We start from the raw sequence: 16,178 nt of genomic DNA, 5'->3' as shown, positions 1-16,178 counted from the left end.
TTAAATACAGAGTCTCACTGTGTGGTTCAGCCTACCTTCAATCTTCCTGCCTCAGTCGCTCAAGTGTAGGGACTACAGGCCTGTGCTCTCACGCCTGAGTGTGTGACATTTTTACTTTTGACTATTTTTTTTTACAGCACTGGGGCTGAAACCCAGAGCCTCGGGCACACAGACCAAGGCCTCCACCGCTGAGCCAGGCCCGCTGACCTGTGTGAGTTCGGTTTAGAGCCTGCTTAAATTTTCCGAGCTTTCTGCTTTTAATGTTTTCAGTATTTTCCCATCCCTGGATTGAACTTCAGAGATTCCGAAGCATCTTCCATTGTTGGCCTCTCTCTCCAATCCCTGCTGCTTTGCCTTTCAGGAGCAGGATGGGCATCAACTGCTGTCACCCATGGGAGGGGGACTTTCCCCACCACTGACCGGTCGGCACCAACGTCACAGAGTGAGAGGTGGGGGCGGGGTGGGCAGTGGGCCATGTCACGGACACAAGTGCCTGCTCTCTCTGAAAGCCTACTTCACGTGCACCACAAGACACTGTGCTCATTTCAGACTTGGGCTCCAAATACAGCTAAAGTAATATTTTATCCACACATAGATTCTCTTTCAGAACTTCTCGGTACCCTCAACTTGCTGAACTAGGAGCTCTCATTTTCGGATGCGTGAGTGGAACATTCCAGATCAAGCTTCCCTAACCTGAAAACCGGAAACAGGAAAAACTCCAAAATCCAAAACCATCTGAGTGCTGCCTTGACACTGGACCTGGAAAATTCCTCACCTGACCTCATCTAAGTGGTTTACAGTCAACACACACACACTGCCCACATGGTAAGGTGCATGCCTGAAATCCCAGAGCTCTGGGAGGCTGAGGCAGGAGGACCGAAGTTCAAGTCCAGCCTGGTGAACTTGTCCTGACTTTGTCCCAAAATAAAAGATAAAAAGGGGTGGATATATAGTTCAGTGTGAAGGCCCTGTGTTCAATCCCCAATGTGGCAAAAAAAAAAAAAAAAAAAAAAGAAAAAAAGAAGCAGGTGTTCTAAAAGTACTATATAAAATGACCTCCAGGCTCCATGTTTAAGGTAAGGATGAATTTCATTTTTAGGCTGGGGCTCCCACCCAGGACATCTCCTGCTGTGCATGCAGGTATTTCAAAATTTGACCAAATCCAAAATCTGAAACGAGATGCTTCCGAATACTTTAGATGGCAGTTTCTCAGCCCGTACGCTGTGAGGCCCAGCACAGGGCACAGATCTTGGGCCCCAGTTTTTTTTTAAACATTTATTTATTTATTGTGTGTGTGGCCAGCTCAGCCCACCAGGGGGCGGGGCTGGCTGGCATGTGGTGCTGGGGGTTCGAACCAGGGTCCCTGTGCTTTCCCAAGCTTGTTCCAAGTAGGTGCTTTAGGCCACTGAGCCATCTCGCCAGCCCCCGGGCCCCAGTTTTTTAAAGAAGTGGGAACTTGCCAGATACTCCAGGGGCACAGGACACCTACCGGGGTCCTCCAGGGGTTCCATTTTCACACTGACGGGGACAGAGCTGCAAAGACAAGGGGACTCTGGTCAGGACAGCTGTGAGGCCATGCAAAGCCCAAGAACCCCCTGCTCGTGGAGCCTGGCACCCATGCGACACTGCCTGAGCTCTGCCACCCACTGGCTCCTCAAGTACTACAGAATGAAAGGTGTCAGTGTGTAAATCCTGGGATCCTGTCGCCCTTTAGAAGGAAGACCACTCAAAATAAGCAAGGGTACCGTATGTACTCTTCATGTTGTACCTTACAACGTTATTTCCCTCATTTTATTTATCTATTTTTGTCCTTTTGAGACAGTCTCACTGTGCAGCTCAGGCTAGCCTTGAACTCACTGTGTAGCCCAGGCTGCCCTCGAACTTGCAGCGATCCTCCTGCCTCAGCCTCCCGAGTGCTGGGATTACAGGTATGTACCACCATGCCCAGCTCCCCTGCATTGGAAATGTTAAGATTTTTCTACCCTCTATCAATTTGTGGTCAGATGTGGAACTTAGCCTCCTGCCTCCCTCTCTCGCCCTCTTTTTGGTTCTGGGGATTGATATCACGCTTGGTCTTAGCCGAAAGGCCGAGAAGCAATGATGATACTGGGGACTCAACGTGGGGATGTTGAACTGAGCTGCTTTCCCAGCTACCCCTTATTTTGTGTCTTTAATTTTGGGACAGGGTCTCACTAAGTTGCCTGTCTCGGTTTGAACTTGTGATCTTCCTGCCTCAGCCTCCCCGTGTGCTGGGATGGCAGGTGTGCGCCTTCCCACCTAGTGCAGACTAGGACTTTATTTACGATTTGTTCTTTACCTTTCCTTTGGTGATAGCATGGACCTCCTGGCATCTGTCCCTGTCTCACGGCCACCTGTGGGAAGTAGAAAGACACACACAAGTCCTCTCAGCTCCTGAAGTGTGACCATTGTTCAATGACATACATGCCAAGAAACAAATACAAAGACTGCTGCTCAGAGCAGAGGTCATGGGACAGGAGCAGCAAGGGAAACCTGCTGGAGGCTGCTTTGTCCGGGGCCTCGCTGCGCAGCCCAGGCTGGCCTTGAACTCATAGCAATCCTCCTGCCTCCGCTTCCCAAGTGCTGGGATTGCAGCCACGCGCCACCGCTCCCGGCTCTTTGGCAACAGCTTTGACACTGTGAATTCAGAACATCCTGCACAAGGGGCACTGGACTGGCTTCTGCTCAATACTGCTATGACAGAATTCTGAAACAAAGGCGCAGGTTACCCCGATGACAGTCACCGGGTCACCTGCTGCCACCTGGGGCCCCACCTTTCATGTGAGCTGGGGGCAGAGGACTCGCAGTGGCTCCAGAAATGGGCTGAGCCAGGATGGCACCGTCTACCCCCAGGCTGCCTCACCCCGGCTGCCCGCTCCTCCCCCTTCTTCACCTCAGCGTGACTCTCTCCTGCCCTGATGTCCTGGGCTCAGGGTTCCAGCTGCATGCCGTGAGAAGCAGAGGAAGGCACAGCCAGTGCAGCCAGGACCTGGGGCTCCTGGTGCAGCTACTCTTGGGGATGGGGCCCCTCATCACTGGAAGTCAGGCACTGCGAGGGCTCTGGGTCCTGCCGTGGCCACAGTGCTCAGCCACAAGGCCCTCTGAGTGCATGCGTCAGGGCTTCCCTATAGAGCCCGCAGGTGGGGACCCCACTTATCTCAGCCTGCTGCTGTGTGATCCCCTTTTCTACAGTGCTGGAGATGGGCCCGGAGGTGCCTCACTATAGAGCTGGACCCTGAGCCCTGCTCCGCTCTGGAGACAGCATCTCCCTGGGCTGCACAGGCTGGGCTCCAACTCATGATCCTCCTGCCCAAACAGCTGGGACGACAGGCGTGGACCACTGCATCTGGCTTGCAAGAGGTTTTGAAATGGAAGGATGAAACTTTCAACCTGTGCTTGTTCTAGATTCCTGTGGCTACCCAGGGTCCCTTGTGCTTCCATACAGCTCTCAGGCATCTTCCAATCCCTGAAGACACAAAGTCTCTCCATGTATTCAGGTCCTTAGCTCGGGCTCACGAAGCCCTTCCTACCACACATTCCCGCCCCACCCAGGGCTCTTCGGGACGGGCCTTCAGCTGTCCTGAGAGCAGCCTGGCCCCTCCCCTCCTGTCCTTTGACTGGTATCTCAGGCACAGGGGCACAGCCCAGGTGGCCTTCCAGCTAGACTCACAGGCCACACCAGGACGCCAGCACCATGCATGTGCGTGATGTGGATAGGGCTTCACTGTCCTCCCTGGTCTGGATGGAGAAGCTCCAGAGAAAGGGGCAGGGACAGAGCCTGAGGTCACTGCTCTGCCCTGGATGCCCGAGGACACCTCCTTAGTAAGGATAAAGTAGAAGATACACCCACACATCTAGGTGTGGTGGTGCATGCCTGAAATCCTGGCTCTTGGGAGGCTGAGGCAGAACGGTGGCAAATTCCAGCCCGGCGTGAGACCCTGTCTCAAAATAAATAATAAGAGTTGGCATGATGGTGCACACCTGTAATCCCAGCACTCAGGAGGCTGAGGCAGGAGGATCATTAGGCGTTTGAGGCCAGAATAGGTTGCATAGTGAGCTGAAGCCCAGCCTGATCTGCCTAGCAAGACCTTGTCTCAAAAAGACAAAAAAACAAACAAACAAAAAAAGCAAAATCACACACACACACACACACACACACACACACACAATGATGAAGGGCCAAGGATGGGGTGCAGTACACAGGCCCTGGGTTCAATGCCCAGGACTGGAGAAATAAGAACCAAGTTGTGCCCAAGCACGTGCACTAGTGACAGGAGGCAGCCACCAAGGACGGACCCACTCACTTACCCAGCTGGCTCTCAGCACCCAGGAACGGCCTGCAGGAAAACCAGCATGTTAGCAGCAGCATACCCGTGTGACAACGGGCAGATGCAGGACACAGGCACAAAGGAAGCGTGGCCAGGACAGCCCAGAGCGGGTCACCTGTTTATGACGAAGGAAATCCCTGCTCTGTGCTCCAGGACCCACTGGAGCGTGGGGAGATCGTAGTTCTCAGGCCGCTGCAAGGGCGCCCCCGCTGGAAGTCCCCGCACCACCACGGCCGCTGGGTCCCGCAGCATCTGCTCATAGGGGACGGGCACCATGGTGGTGGTGCCTAGTGCTTTACCTACAAGTGGAGCAGATGGCTCTCAACAGCGTGTGCTTGCGATCCACGGCCAGTGTCATGCAGTGTCATAAACACAGGTGGTGGCGCGTGGCCTTGGTGGTGGCAGGAAAAGCATGCAGGAGCAGGGCATGTCGGCACACGTGTAATCCTGGCACTCTGAGAGGCTGCGGCAGGAGGGTCACAGATTGCCTGCAGCCTGGGGAAGCTGACAACACTGCAAGACCTCCAAGGTCTGCCGAAGTAGCTCAGTGCAAAGGCCCTGGGTTCAAGCCCCAGCCAACCTCCAACAATAAATAAATAAAACTGCACTGGCCATGGCACGGGGCTCCCAGGGGTAGGATCAAGGAAGAACGTCTGAGCAGCAGTGTTCTCGTGGGTTGGCAGGGACCACGCTGCCATCCACAGAGCACTTGGGAACAGCTGCTCTGTGGACGCGGACGTTACCGTAGCACAGGCCGAAGCAGTCTTCTACTGCCTTTCTGAGGGTCTCCACCTCCCCCGAGCCGACCTGCATCCCGCCGGCAGGGAGCAGAGGCTTCTCCTCACCCAGCTCTTCTGCAGCACCTGCAAGGGCGAGAGGGATGTGGTCAGCAGCCTGCGCGCGCATGCGTGCGTGCATGCGTGCGTATGTGCGTGCGCGCGTCCGTGTGTCCCCTTCCTGCAGTCCCTGTCACTGCTATGGACAGGAAGAAGGGAGAAAAGGAGTGCTGGGATTCCAGGCATACGACAACACACCCGGCTCAGAATCCTTTTTTATTTTTTTAAAATTTATTTACTTATATATTTATTTGGTACAGGGTCTTGCTATGCAGCTCAGACTTGTAGTCATCCTCCTGTTTCAGCCTCCCCAACACTGGGATTACAAGCATGCGCCACGACGCCTGGTCTCAGTGGCCAGCTCCGCACGGGGCAGGCACAGCATGTGGTGCTAGGGATCAAACCCAGGTCCTTGCACTTGCCAAGCAGGCACTTAGCCCGCTGAGCTATCTCCCCAGCCCCTAGAATCTCATTTTTAGAGGTGGTGTCTGAGCCACACATTAGGTCTTGATAATTCCACAGGGCTAAGATAATATGGGCTCTTTCACAGACTGCAGTGAGATTTAATCCAAAGCCAATGCCCAAAGAAATCCTCATATATTCGGAAAGTAAACAATAGGCTTCCTGATGACCAAAGGTCAAAAAGAAGTTAGAGGGATGTGGGAAATTATTTTGAACTAAGTGACAGGCAAACACAATGTATCAAAGTGTGTAGCACCGGCTGACATTGTAACTTTAGCGCATGTGCTACACAGCCAGAGAGCTAAGATACCTTATCAAGAAGCTAGGAGGGGCTGGTGAGATGGCTCAGTGGTCTAAAGGACCGCGGTTCAATCCCCCAGCACCACATGCCAGCCAGCCCCGTCCCCAGGTGGGCTGAGCTGCCCCCACATAAATAAAAATTAAAAAAAAAAAAAAGATTTAAAAAAAAAAAAGAAGAAGCTAGGAAAAGGGGCAGCCAGATAGCTCAGCAGACTAAAGCACTTGCTTAGGCAGAGTGCAGTGGCCAGGGTTCGATCCCCAGCCCCTGGGGTATGCTCAGACACAACTGAGACTGAGACTGGGTGTGGTGGCGGCGGCGGCAGCAGCAGCTAGAAAAACAAAGCACTTAAAGAGCAGAAAGAAATCATGAGGAAAATAAAGAATACCGAAAAATCAACAAAGCCAAATTTTTGCTCACTGGAAAGAGAAGTAAGGCAGACAATCTTTGGAAAGACTAAGGTAGAGAAACACAAATTATTAGTATTAGAAGCAAATGCAGAGATAGAGATATAGATCCCCTATAGCTGGACATCAAGGACATGCTGTAAAATGGGGAGACATCAGGGTAGAGCAGATTCCCTGGGTGGCCAGAGATTTTTGTGCCACGGATTTGAATGCACACACGCACGCCAACCCACCATCTGCCCGCCATATGGATGAGTCCACGCAGCCATCTCTGCTCACACACACAGGGTCGCCCGCAGCTCTCTGCCGCCACTCCCATCTCTTCTTCTGTGCTCTAAGGAGGGTGACACGGCTAACAGCCCTCTGCAGATGCGCCGCAGAGGTAGAGACCCTAACCCTAAAGTGCGTGCTCTTTTGCTGGGTGTGGTGTACGCCTTTCCTTCTGTAACCTTTGCTGCTTCTTGTGAGATCTGAAACTGGGGAGCACTGTATTGACCCCGCCCCTCAACCCACACCTGTCATCCCAGCTCTAGGAGGTGGAGGCAGGAAGATCACAACTTCAAGCCCCGTCTGGGGACTTTATGACTGAAGGAGAATTTGTCTTAAAGATTAAAAAGGGATGGGGATGTAGTTCAGTGCAAAGGAACCTTTGTTCTTTTTTTAAAAAAAACTTATTTATTTATTTATTGTGTGTGTGTGTGTGTGTGTGTGTGTGTGTGGCCAGCTCAGCCCACCAGGGGGCGGGGCTGGCTGGCATGTGGTGCTGGGGGATTGAACCGCGGTCCCTGTGCTTTGCTAAGCTTGTTCTAAGTAGGTGCTTTAGACCACTGAGCCATCTCACCAGCCCTGGAACCTTAGTTCTAACCGGCCCTGGAAGGGTTTCTCCCATTTCTTTGGGAAGGACTAATAGAAGAATATTTCCTAAAATGTGGGTTTATGTTACAAATGAAGGACACTGAATATTCTTCAGGTTGATTCTACAATCCCACAGGACTATGGAGGGCGGAGTGCAAACTGGAGACCCCTGTCCCAGCCTCTGGCTGTGAAGCAGCGACTCCTCCGGCCCAGGCAGGGCAGGTCATCAGAACCGCACAACAGGAGCTGTAGGGCTCCAAGGCTGGCCTGCAAACCTTTTCCCCCTCAGTGCTTTGAGACAGGGTCTCGCTTGCAGTTCACATTGGTCTTGAACACTATGGAGCCCAGCCTGGCTTCGATCTCGCAGTGATCTTCCTGCCTCCGCCTCCCGAGTGCTGGATGACAGGCGTGCGCCACCGCACCTGGCTTTGCCCGCAACATTTGTAAGAGCTGTGAAAGACGGGGAAGGACTGTGAGCACCTACAGTAGTTTGCAAAATCTTTCTGCAGATCCGCTCGGGCGTCCACAAAGGTGCGGCCTCGCTCGGTGCCCACCACAAACACTTCTGCCTCATACACGGCGATGCAGGCCACCTCGGCCTTGGACTTGGCCAGTTCTTTACACTGAAAGAGAAGAAGAACGTGGCTCGTGGAGGATAAGAAGTCCGCTGGACAGACGCCAAATTAGGACAAGTGCAGGTACTTGCTGAGAATGAGAAGAATCACCAAGAAAAACACAGATCAAGTAAGTAAATGTCACCAAACCCAGAGAAGAACAGGTATCTATTTACTGTCTGACCTCTTCTCCAACATCTTTTTTTTCTCAGTGTATGACACAGATTCTTTCCTGGACATCTGTTCATCCTTTCATCTGGGGGCATAACCTGGTGGTACAATGCCTGCCTAGCAGGCGCAAGGCTCTGGGTTCAAGCCTCCGCACTACCAAAAAAAGCAAGAGGAGTAAAAATGACAAGAAGGGTTTATTTGTTGTCCTGAGGATTGAATTCAGACCCTTTGCATTGAGCTACACTCCCTGTCCTTTTATTTTAATTAATTTGCTTATTGATACAGGGTCTCGCTTTGCAGTTTGTGCCACCCTTGACCTTGCAGTGACTCTGCCGCCTCAGTCTCCTGAGTGCCGGTACTCTAGGAGCAAGACACTATGGCCAGCAACCCCAGTCCTTTTAAATTTTCAAAATTTTGAGATAGGGCCTCACTAAATAGCTACATTATCCAGGCTGGGCTTAAATTGGTGATCCTCCTGCCTGAGCCTCCCGGAGAGCTGGGATTCTAGGCATGCCCCACCATGCTGGCTGACAGCTCTATATTATCATTTTCTACGGAGGGAGAATTGACTGTGCCTTGCAGCGTGGCTCACTGCATTTATATTGCCAACGACAGAGACGCAGAAGTGTGATTCCTACCACCGACACGTTTGCTGTCTATGGCAGTGCTGCAGGTTTACGTCCTACCAACCCAAGGACGCCAGAACAGTCTGCAGATCCTGTTTAAGTTCTGTTATTTTAGCTGTTGGAGGGGTTTTCCAGACCCGCTTCTGCCTGTGTGTAGGAAGTCGCCTTTCTGCCCGGCCGTCCACATCTGCTGTGTGCCTCCTGCATACCAGCTCCAGCCCTGACTCCACGGTCCTGTCCCCTCCTTGGCTGATGCAGGAACACATATGTCTGCTCACCCACATGCAGGGACTTCCTGCTAACCTAAAAGTGTCCCCACTCCACTTTCCCTGTGGAGACCCTGAACACGCACGTGTCCACTGTAACACCACAGGACAGGAGGCCTTGTGGGAGGCAGAATAAAGGCCCCAGCCTGGCATGGAGGCCCACACCTGTCAGCCCAGCTCTCTAGGAGGTTGAGGCAAGAGGATCACAAGTTTAAGCCCAGCCTCTGTTTGTTTGTTTTTTCTAAGACATGGACTCACTATGTAGTTTAGGCTGGCATGGAGCTAATTTTGTTGCCCGGGTTGGTCTCAAATTTGCAATGATCCCCCTGCCTCAGCCTCCTGAGTGCTGGGATTATAGGCATGCACCACCAGGCCCAGCTGAGACTCTGTTTCACAATCTAAAAATTACGAGGCGAGGGATGGAGCTCAGTGCAAAGGCTTTGGGTTCAATCCCAAATACTGCAAAAGAAAAAGTGCATAAATAATGTGAGCAGCCCAGCATCCTCTCTGAAGGCTGCGCTCACACAGACAGGCGCCTCAGCATGTGCACGCCAGTGACGCTGCGGGGCGTTGTGCGGGGCGGTGTTCTCAGTGACCCCTCTGTGCAGCGCTGGCAGGACCACAGCCTGCCTTCAGCCTCACCATGGATTCCAGCGCGGACATGAGGAAGGTGACCACCATCTTGCGCTCCGAGGACTCCGTGTCTTCCCTGGGCAGTGCGGGCAGCGCCACTTGGGCCATGATCCCTGTGCAAGAGAAGTAACAGGGGAGTGAGTGGGAGAAACTGGGTCCTAAGCACACGCTCGGGGGTGGGGGCCTCCTCTCCGATCTGATCTGCCAGATCTTGCTCAGGATTGGGAGGATGAGCTCATAGCAAGGCAGGAAGCCTGGTCTGGACTCGTCCCAGCACTCCCAGGAGGCAGAGGCAGGAGGATTACTATGAGTTTGAGGCACGCTGGGCTACACAGTGAGACCTGTCTCAAGTGACACACAGGAAGCCCGGCACACCAACCTCTTCTCTTGAATCTGCTGCCCTTGCAGGAACCCACTTCACCCAGAGAGAACCACGTCTGTGTCTTCTGCGGGCGTTACCCCGGTCTCTCCCCATTTCCCCCAGGCCCCACCACCGCCCCAGCCCCACACCTCCAGCAGAGACCCCTCAGAGGACACCAGACACAGCCGTCCAAGCCTGCTCAGAATCTCCTCTGAGCGCAAGGGTCCCTCTGTGGTCAGAGGGGCGGCTCTTTTGTAAGATTTGTTGGGGGTTTGGGAGCGCGGTGGCTGTGAGCACATTAAGCACGCAATGCATCCCTGTGCCACACCACCGGCAGCCCCTCCTGGGGTAGTCGTGGATGGGTTTGCTCTTAGAGTTCCTGTCCAGCTACGGCTGTGACACTTGTCAGCCTAAGATCCCTGCTTCTGCGCTGGGCACAGGAGATCCTGACGCTCTGTGCTCTGGCTTGAGGACAGCAATGTCGATGGCGCAGGTACCGTGTTCTGTGTGGCCACGTCCCAGGGTCACGGAGCCCCGCTGCAGGCTCCCGCAGTGTTGCTTTGGGCCGGTCACTGTCCTCCCATGAATCATCCAGTGATGTCAGGGTACCCCAGGTACACCGGCCTCAGCCCCTCAGCAATAGGCCACCAAGGGGATGGCACATGCCTGGTCCCCGCTTAGCCTGCTCCTCTGTCAGCTGCTCCGACAGCAGCAGGGCAGAAAATGCTGACAATATTTAAGTAACTTCCTTTCATTGCAGATTTGCGGACAACCAAGGTTAAGTTTTGCTAACCCAGACCCAGCATGGAGTCACTCTGCCCAACCTGCTAACCTGCGCAGAGAGGCACCACTGAAGGCCTCTTCGGACACATCTGTGTCCACTCGCACACTGACTAGTACGCTTCTGCTGTTCATCCTACCAGGGCTCTAAGAGGACTGCCGGGCCGAAGCTCAGGGGAGGAACGCTGCCATGCTTGTCTGAGCCCTGTTCCAGCCCAGCACTGCAAAATGCAACAACAAAAAATGAAATAATTTTAGTTTTGCTGCCTGGAACCTCAGCACTCTGGGAGGCTGCGGCAGGAGGATCACAAGTTCAAGCTCAAAGGGCCTAGGAGATAGTTCAGTAGGGCTGGGGAGATAGCTCAGTAGAATAAGCACCTCCTGGCAAGTAAAGTGTCCCGAGTTCAATCCCTGGTACCGCAAAAAAAAAAAAAAAAAAAAAAACTCAAGCCCAGTATGGGGAACTTAGTGACTTAGCAAAAACCTTGTCTCAAAATAAAGAATAAAAAGGGAATGCTGATTAAAACAACACCAAGATTCCATCTTACTCTAGAAAAAAGTAGCTATCATCAGGAACAAAACAAACAAAAAACCATCCTGCTATGGAGAAAGTGGGGAGAAAGGAACTCCTCCACATTTTTTTTTCCCTTCTACATTGCTGGAAAGAATGTAAACTAGTAAATCACTGTGGAAATTAGGATAAAGATTCCTCAAAAACACTAAAACTGGAAATTCCTTTCAACCCAGCTATAGGCCTTCTAGGTGATCTTTCTCAAAAGTGAAAAACACTGTGCTACAGCAAGCTGTGCTTACAGCGGACAGGGCACAGGAGCTGAACCGGAAGCAGCCTTATGTCAGCAGATGAGCACATGAGGCAGGTGTGTGCTTTACACTCGTGGAGTTCTGCTCTGCCCTCAGGAAGGACATAGTCACGTCATTTGTAAGAAAGTGGAGGGGTCTTGAGACCACCATAATGTTAAGTAAAATTAATCAGACCCAGAAGGGTAAATACTGTGTGATTTCTCTTAGATGAAAAATCAACATATAAATAATTTAAAGAACAGAAGACTGATGACGGAGACAGGGCCCCACGTGTGTGGAGCTGGGAGGAATGCTGGAAGGGAAGAGAAAGTAAAAAGGATCAGAGGATCAAGATGCTGTCAGCCAGGGCTGGTAAGATAGCTCAGCGGACTAAAGCGCCTGCTTTGGCAAGCACAGGGACCAGGGTTCCATCCCCAGTCCCACATGCTGTGCTGAGATGGGGATTGAGATTGGGCATGGTGGTGCATGCCTGTAATCCTAGTACTCTGGGAGGCTGAGGCTGGGGAGCTCAAATCGAAGCCATCCCAGGCTCTGGGATTGCTGGTGTGCACCACCACGCCCAGTCTCATTTGCCGTCTCAGTGCATGCTGGCACTCCTTTTTGCTTCAGATTGGGTCTCACTGCATAGTTCAGTCTGGCCTGAACTCACAGCAATCCTCTTGCCTCAGCCTCCTTAGTGCTGGGAGTATAGCTGTGTAGGACCACACCTGGCTGGTCGGTTCATTCTCTTTCCCTCTCCCTCTCCTTCTCCCTCTTTCTCTTTCTCCCCCAGAACAAAAAGAACTAAAAACTGGGCAGGGGTAGGTAGCTCAGTGCGAATCCCTGGGTTCTATCTTCAAGACTGAAAAAACAAAACAAAAAACAAAAAACCACTTTGGTTCTTAACAAAGAATAAACAGGGCTACAAAGTGAGTTCCAAAGCAGCCTGAGGGGCATAGCGAGCCCCTGTATACAAAAAGCAAAATGAAACCAGATAGAGCTCAAAAACAGATACTGTCAGCCGGCATCACCTGTGCTACCAGTGAGGCTGAAAAAGCAGAAGTGTCTCGAGGCTGCCTTCGCCTTCACCTTTCCTGGCAGAGTAGGCGGAGGTAGGAAGCCGAGGGTGAGACAGAGACAGAGACAGAGACAGAGACAGAGACAGAGAGACATGAGCCATGAGCCAGCACAGAGCTTCCTGCCCAGGAAAATTCCCATTCCCGACACCACAGACTGAAGTCTCTCAAAGTCTGTCTGGTGCTTAACTCCTTTTGTCTCTAAACTGTGTGTGTGTGTGTGTGTGTGTGTGTGTGCGCGCGCGCGCGCGCAGCCCCGGGGGAGGGGCTACAAGTGGTGCCAGGGATGCACTGCGGTCCCGCGCGTGCCTAAGTAGGTGCTTTAGTCCACTGAGCTATCTCATCAGCACCTCCTTTTGTCTTTAGAAGTCCCAACAGTGTTCATTTAGACCTCAAACATTCCATACTAGCTAGGGCGATAGCTCAGTGGAATAAGTCCCTGGCAAGCACAAGGTCCTGAGTTCAATACCTGATATCACCAAAAAAAAAAAAAAAAAATCATTCCACACTAATCACCTTGTGCCTTTTCTCCCAACTTGCTCCTCCCTCCTTCCCCCCTCTCCCTCCCTCCCTCCCTCCCTTCCTTCCTTCCTTCCTTCCTTCTTTCCTTCCTCATTCATTCATTTTTCCATTTATTGGCACAGGGGATGGGGCCCACAGCCTTCAAACTGAGCCCAGCCCTTTCCTTTATTTTTTATTTTGAGACAGGGTCTTGCTCAAACTAGGCTCGAACTTGTGATTCTCCTGCCTTCCCTCCCAGAGTGCTGAAGTTGCAGGTCTATACCCACACAGTATGGCTAACTTTTGCTCCTTTAAACCCAGCGATATAAAACTCACACAGCCTCTTGAGTCATACTACTTTTCCCAGCTGTCCCTGTGCCCTTGTTCCCCATTTTTTGGACACTAGTTTGCTAATGAAAAGCAAACCTCTGGAAAGAAAGCAACCATGTGCAGCTGTGGGGCCAGTGCAGACAGCTATGTTTACAAATAAAGTTTTATTGGAACACAGTCATGCACATTCATTTGCACCAGTCCAGCTGCCTTCTTGCCGGGCCGCAAGTCACTAGGGCCATGTCACCAAAGGGGGAAAATACAGCCCATCCCTGATATAGAATTCATATCCATAGCTTAAGAAGTCCTGAGCCCCTGGGATGTGAGACCTCAAAGGAAGTGCAGGGAGGGGACACAGGTGACCAAAACCCAGTGCCTGCTTGGTCAGCACACACACACACACACACACACACACACACACGCTGCACAACAGGTGATCAGGGCAAAAGAGCCAGGTGCCATGAAATGGTCTAGCACTCATGTGAACAAAATTAGCAGCTGGAAGTGGAAGGCGAAGACCCGTGGGCAGCAGGACAAGGAGGCAGGGGCAGCCCAGTCAGAGACCCAGGGCACAGGCCAGACAGGGCCAGGGCTGGCCTTAGTGGCAGAGCACTTGCCCCGCGTGCACAAGGCCCTGCATTCCCTCTCCAGCCCTGGGAAAGCCAGAGTGGACAGAAGAGGCTGGCTGTGGTGGGGCACAGGTGTAATCCCAGTGCCCTGGGAGGCTGAGGCAGGAGGATTACAAACCTGAGACCAGCTTGGGCCCAAAGGGGTGGGGATGTAACCGGGTGTGAAGAGCACGGGTGCTATCTCCAGCAACATTAAAGAAGAGAAAGCGGCTGGGCATGTTGGCACACACCTGGAATCCCAGCACTCGGGAGGCTGAGGCAGGAGGCTTGCTGTGAGTTCAAGGCCAACTAGAGCTGTAAAATGAGTTTAAGGCCATCCTGAACTGCAGAGCAAAACTCCATCTCAAAAAGACACAATAATAATTAAGTAAAGAAAGAAATATAGAGAAAGCAGCAGTAGATAGCGAGCTCTTGGTTTGCACACACAAGGCCCCGGATTAGGTCCTCAGCACTACAATAAAATAAATGAAAAAAAAAAAATAAAATAAATGACATGAGATGAATGCAAACAGAAAACAGAACAGTCCAAGCAGGCAGCAAGAATGTGACCCAGTTAACTGCCGCCAGAATCACCAGGCAGAAGGAGAGAGAAAAGGCCGCTCAGCGCTTCAGCGGCAGCTGCGAGCAACACGCAGCTGGCCGGCCTCCAATTGCACATCAGACATCTGTTTCCTTTAAATCGCCAGCACGAAACAAAAACATTTTTTTTTTCTTAAAACACACAAAGGTTGACTCACATGTGGATCCAGGGTAGCTATTATCAAAAAGACACAAAATAACACACCGGGACCAGGCTGCAAGGGGAGAGCGCTCTCTCAGCTGGTGGGAACACAAACGAGGACAGTGAGGTCAGAAGACAGCGCCCTGCTTTGCTAAAAAAAGGAGGGAGAACTTGCTCTGGATCCAGGAGTGGAAAGGCCTCAATCTGCATTTTGGTGGCTCCTGCGCCGATAACCAGGGTGGGCGACCAGACAAGCAGGGGTGTCCCTCTCCAGGTAAGTGCACCCCAACACAACGTGCGTGCACATGGAATCATTTTCAGCCTTCAGGAGGAAGGAAGCCTTGCAGCGAGGCAGCCGGAGCCAGAAGAGGCTACGCTCAGTGAAATAAAGCAGGACAGGAAGGTGAAGACCGCATGGCTCCCTTGATCTGGAAGCCGAAGCTGACCTTACAGGAACGCAGCAGACCGGGGACCCGAGGCCGGGGTGTGTGGAGAGGGCACAGGAGGGAGGTTAAGGGACATGGGGCAATGCTTAAAAAATGGGATCTGTGGGCCAGGGATAACAAAAATGCCAGCAGGCCAAATATCACAGCCCATGCGCTTCTGCCTAGGAAAGCTGGGGGAGGGGCTGTCCACCAAATCGAGGCTCGCGCTGAAGGGACTCTCCCCAGACAGGCAGCGGAAGGCTTCTACGGCTATGTCAGGGTGTGCGAGGCTGCTTCCAAAGATGTTTCTTCTGCTGGGTGTGGGGGTGCGCACCTGTCGTCCCAGCCCTCAGGAGGCTGAGGCGGGAGGATCTCTGAGAACTGGAGGCCAGCCTGAACTGCATATCAAGACTGTCTCAGGGGCTGGGGAGATAACGCAGTGGAATAAGCACTTGCCTGGCAAGCGCAGAGTCCTGAGCTCAATCCCTGGTACCGCAAAAACAAACAAACAAGCAAAACCTCTTATCTCAAAAAACATAAAAAGATATTTCTTCTTGTGACAACTCAGCCTGCTGGGTGAAAGCAGTCAGCATGACCTAGAAGCTCCTGGCTTCAGAAGCTGACACCACTGTCTTGCACACAGTACCTCAGCCCTCTGCATCTGCCCCTGCCCCTCTTCCCCCAGGAAAAGGTCCCAGACTTTGGACGGGTGGGCTTTTGTGGCTTCTGCAGAAGCCCAAGGACTGGAGCAGGAAAGAGGGAAACAAAGAAAAAGAAAACAGTTCAGCTCCGATGGCCATAGGCCTGATGAACCTGTGTTATCATCTTGACAATAGAATACATTTATATTACCAGCACGGGGGCGTGGAGACAGCTCAGAGGCACAAGCACCTGCCTGGCAAGCACAAGGTCCTGAGTTCTATTCCTGGTACAAAAATAAACAAACAAACAAATAAAAAATACCAGCTTGTCTGTGTGGGGAGCTGGCCAGATTCTGACCCACAGGTTAGATAGCAAAACGTATTAACATAAAGATAGAG

General features: G+C 52.2%; 1 protein-coding gene across 1 annotated transcript in view; it reads right to left on the bottom strand.

Annotated features, from left to right (window-relative positions):
• The window catches only part of LOC101561378 (general transcription factor II-I repeat domain-containing protein 2B), a 45,949-nt gene that overhangs the window by 25,942 nt on the left and 3,829 nt on the right, over positions 1-16,178 (bottom strand). The window contains exons 2-8 of the mRNA XM_023714308.1: positions 9,524-9,627; positions 7,689-7,827; positions 5,090-5,209; positions 4,462-4,645; positions 4,327-4,355; positions 2,318-2,372; positions 1,461-1,533 (exon numbers count right to left, since the gene is read on the bottom strand). Coding sequence (XP_023570076.1) covers positions 1,461-1,533; positions 2,318-2,372; positions 4,327-4,355; positions 4,462-4,645; positions 5,090-5,209; positions 7,689-7,827; positions 9,524-9,622 — 699 coding nt within the window. The 5' untranslated portion in view covers positions 9,623-9,627. The remainder of the gene's footprint in view (positions 1-1,460; positions 1,534-2,317; positions 2,373-4,326; positions 4,356-4,461; positions 4,646-5,089; positions 5,210-7,688; positions 7,828-9,523; positions 9,628-16,178) is intronic.

The sequence above is a fragment of the Octodon degus genome, unplaced genomic scaffold (assembly GCF_000260255.1).
Source record: "Octodon degus isolate 3935 unplaced genomic scaffold, OctDeg1.0 scaffold00035, whole genome shotgun sequence".
Taxonomy (NCBI): domain Eukaryota; kingdom Metazoa; phylum Chordata; class Mammalia; order Rodentia; family Octodontidae; genus Octodon; species Octodon degus.
This window is presented reverse-complemented; position numbering and strand designations above follow the sequence as displayed.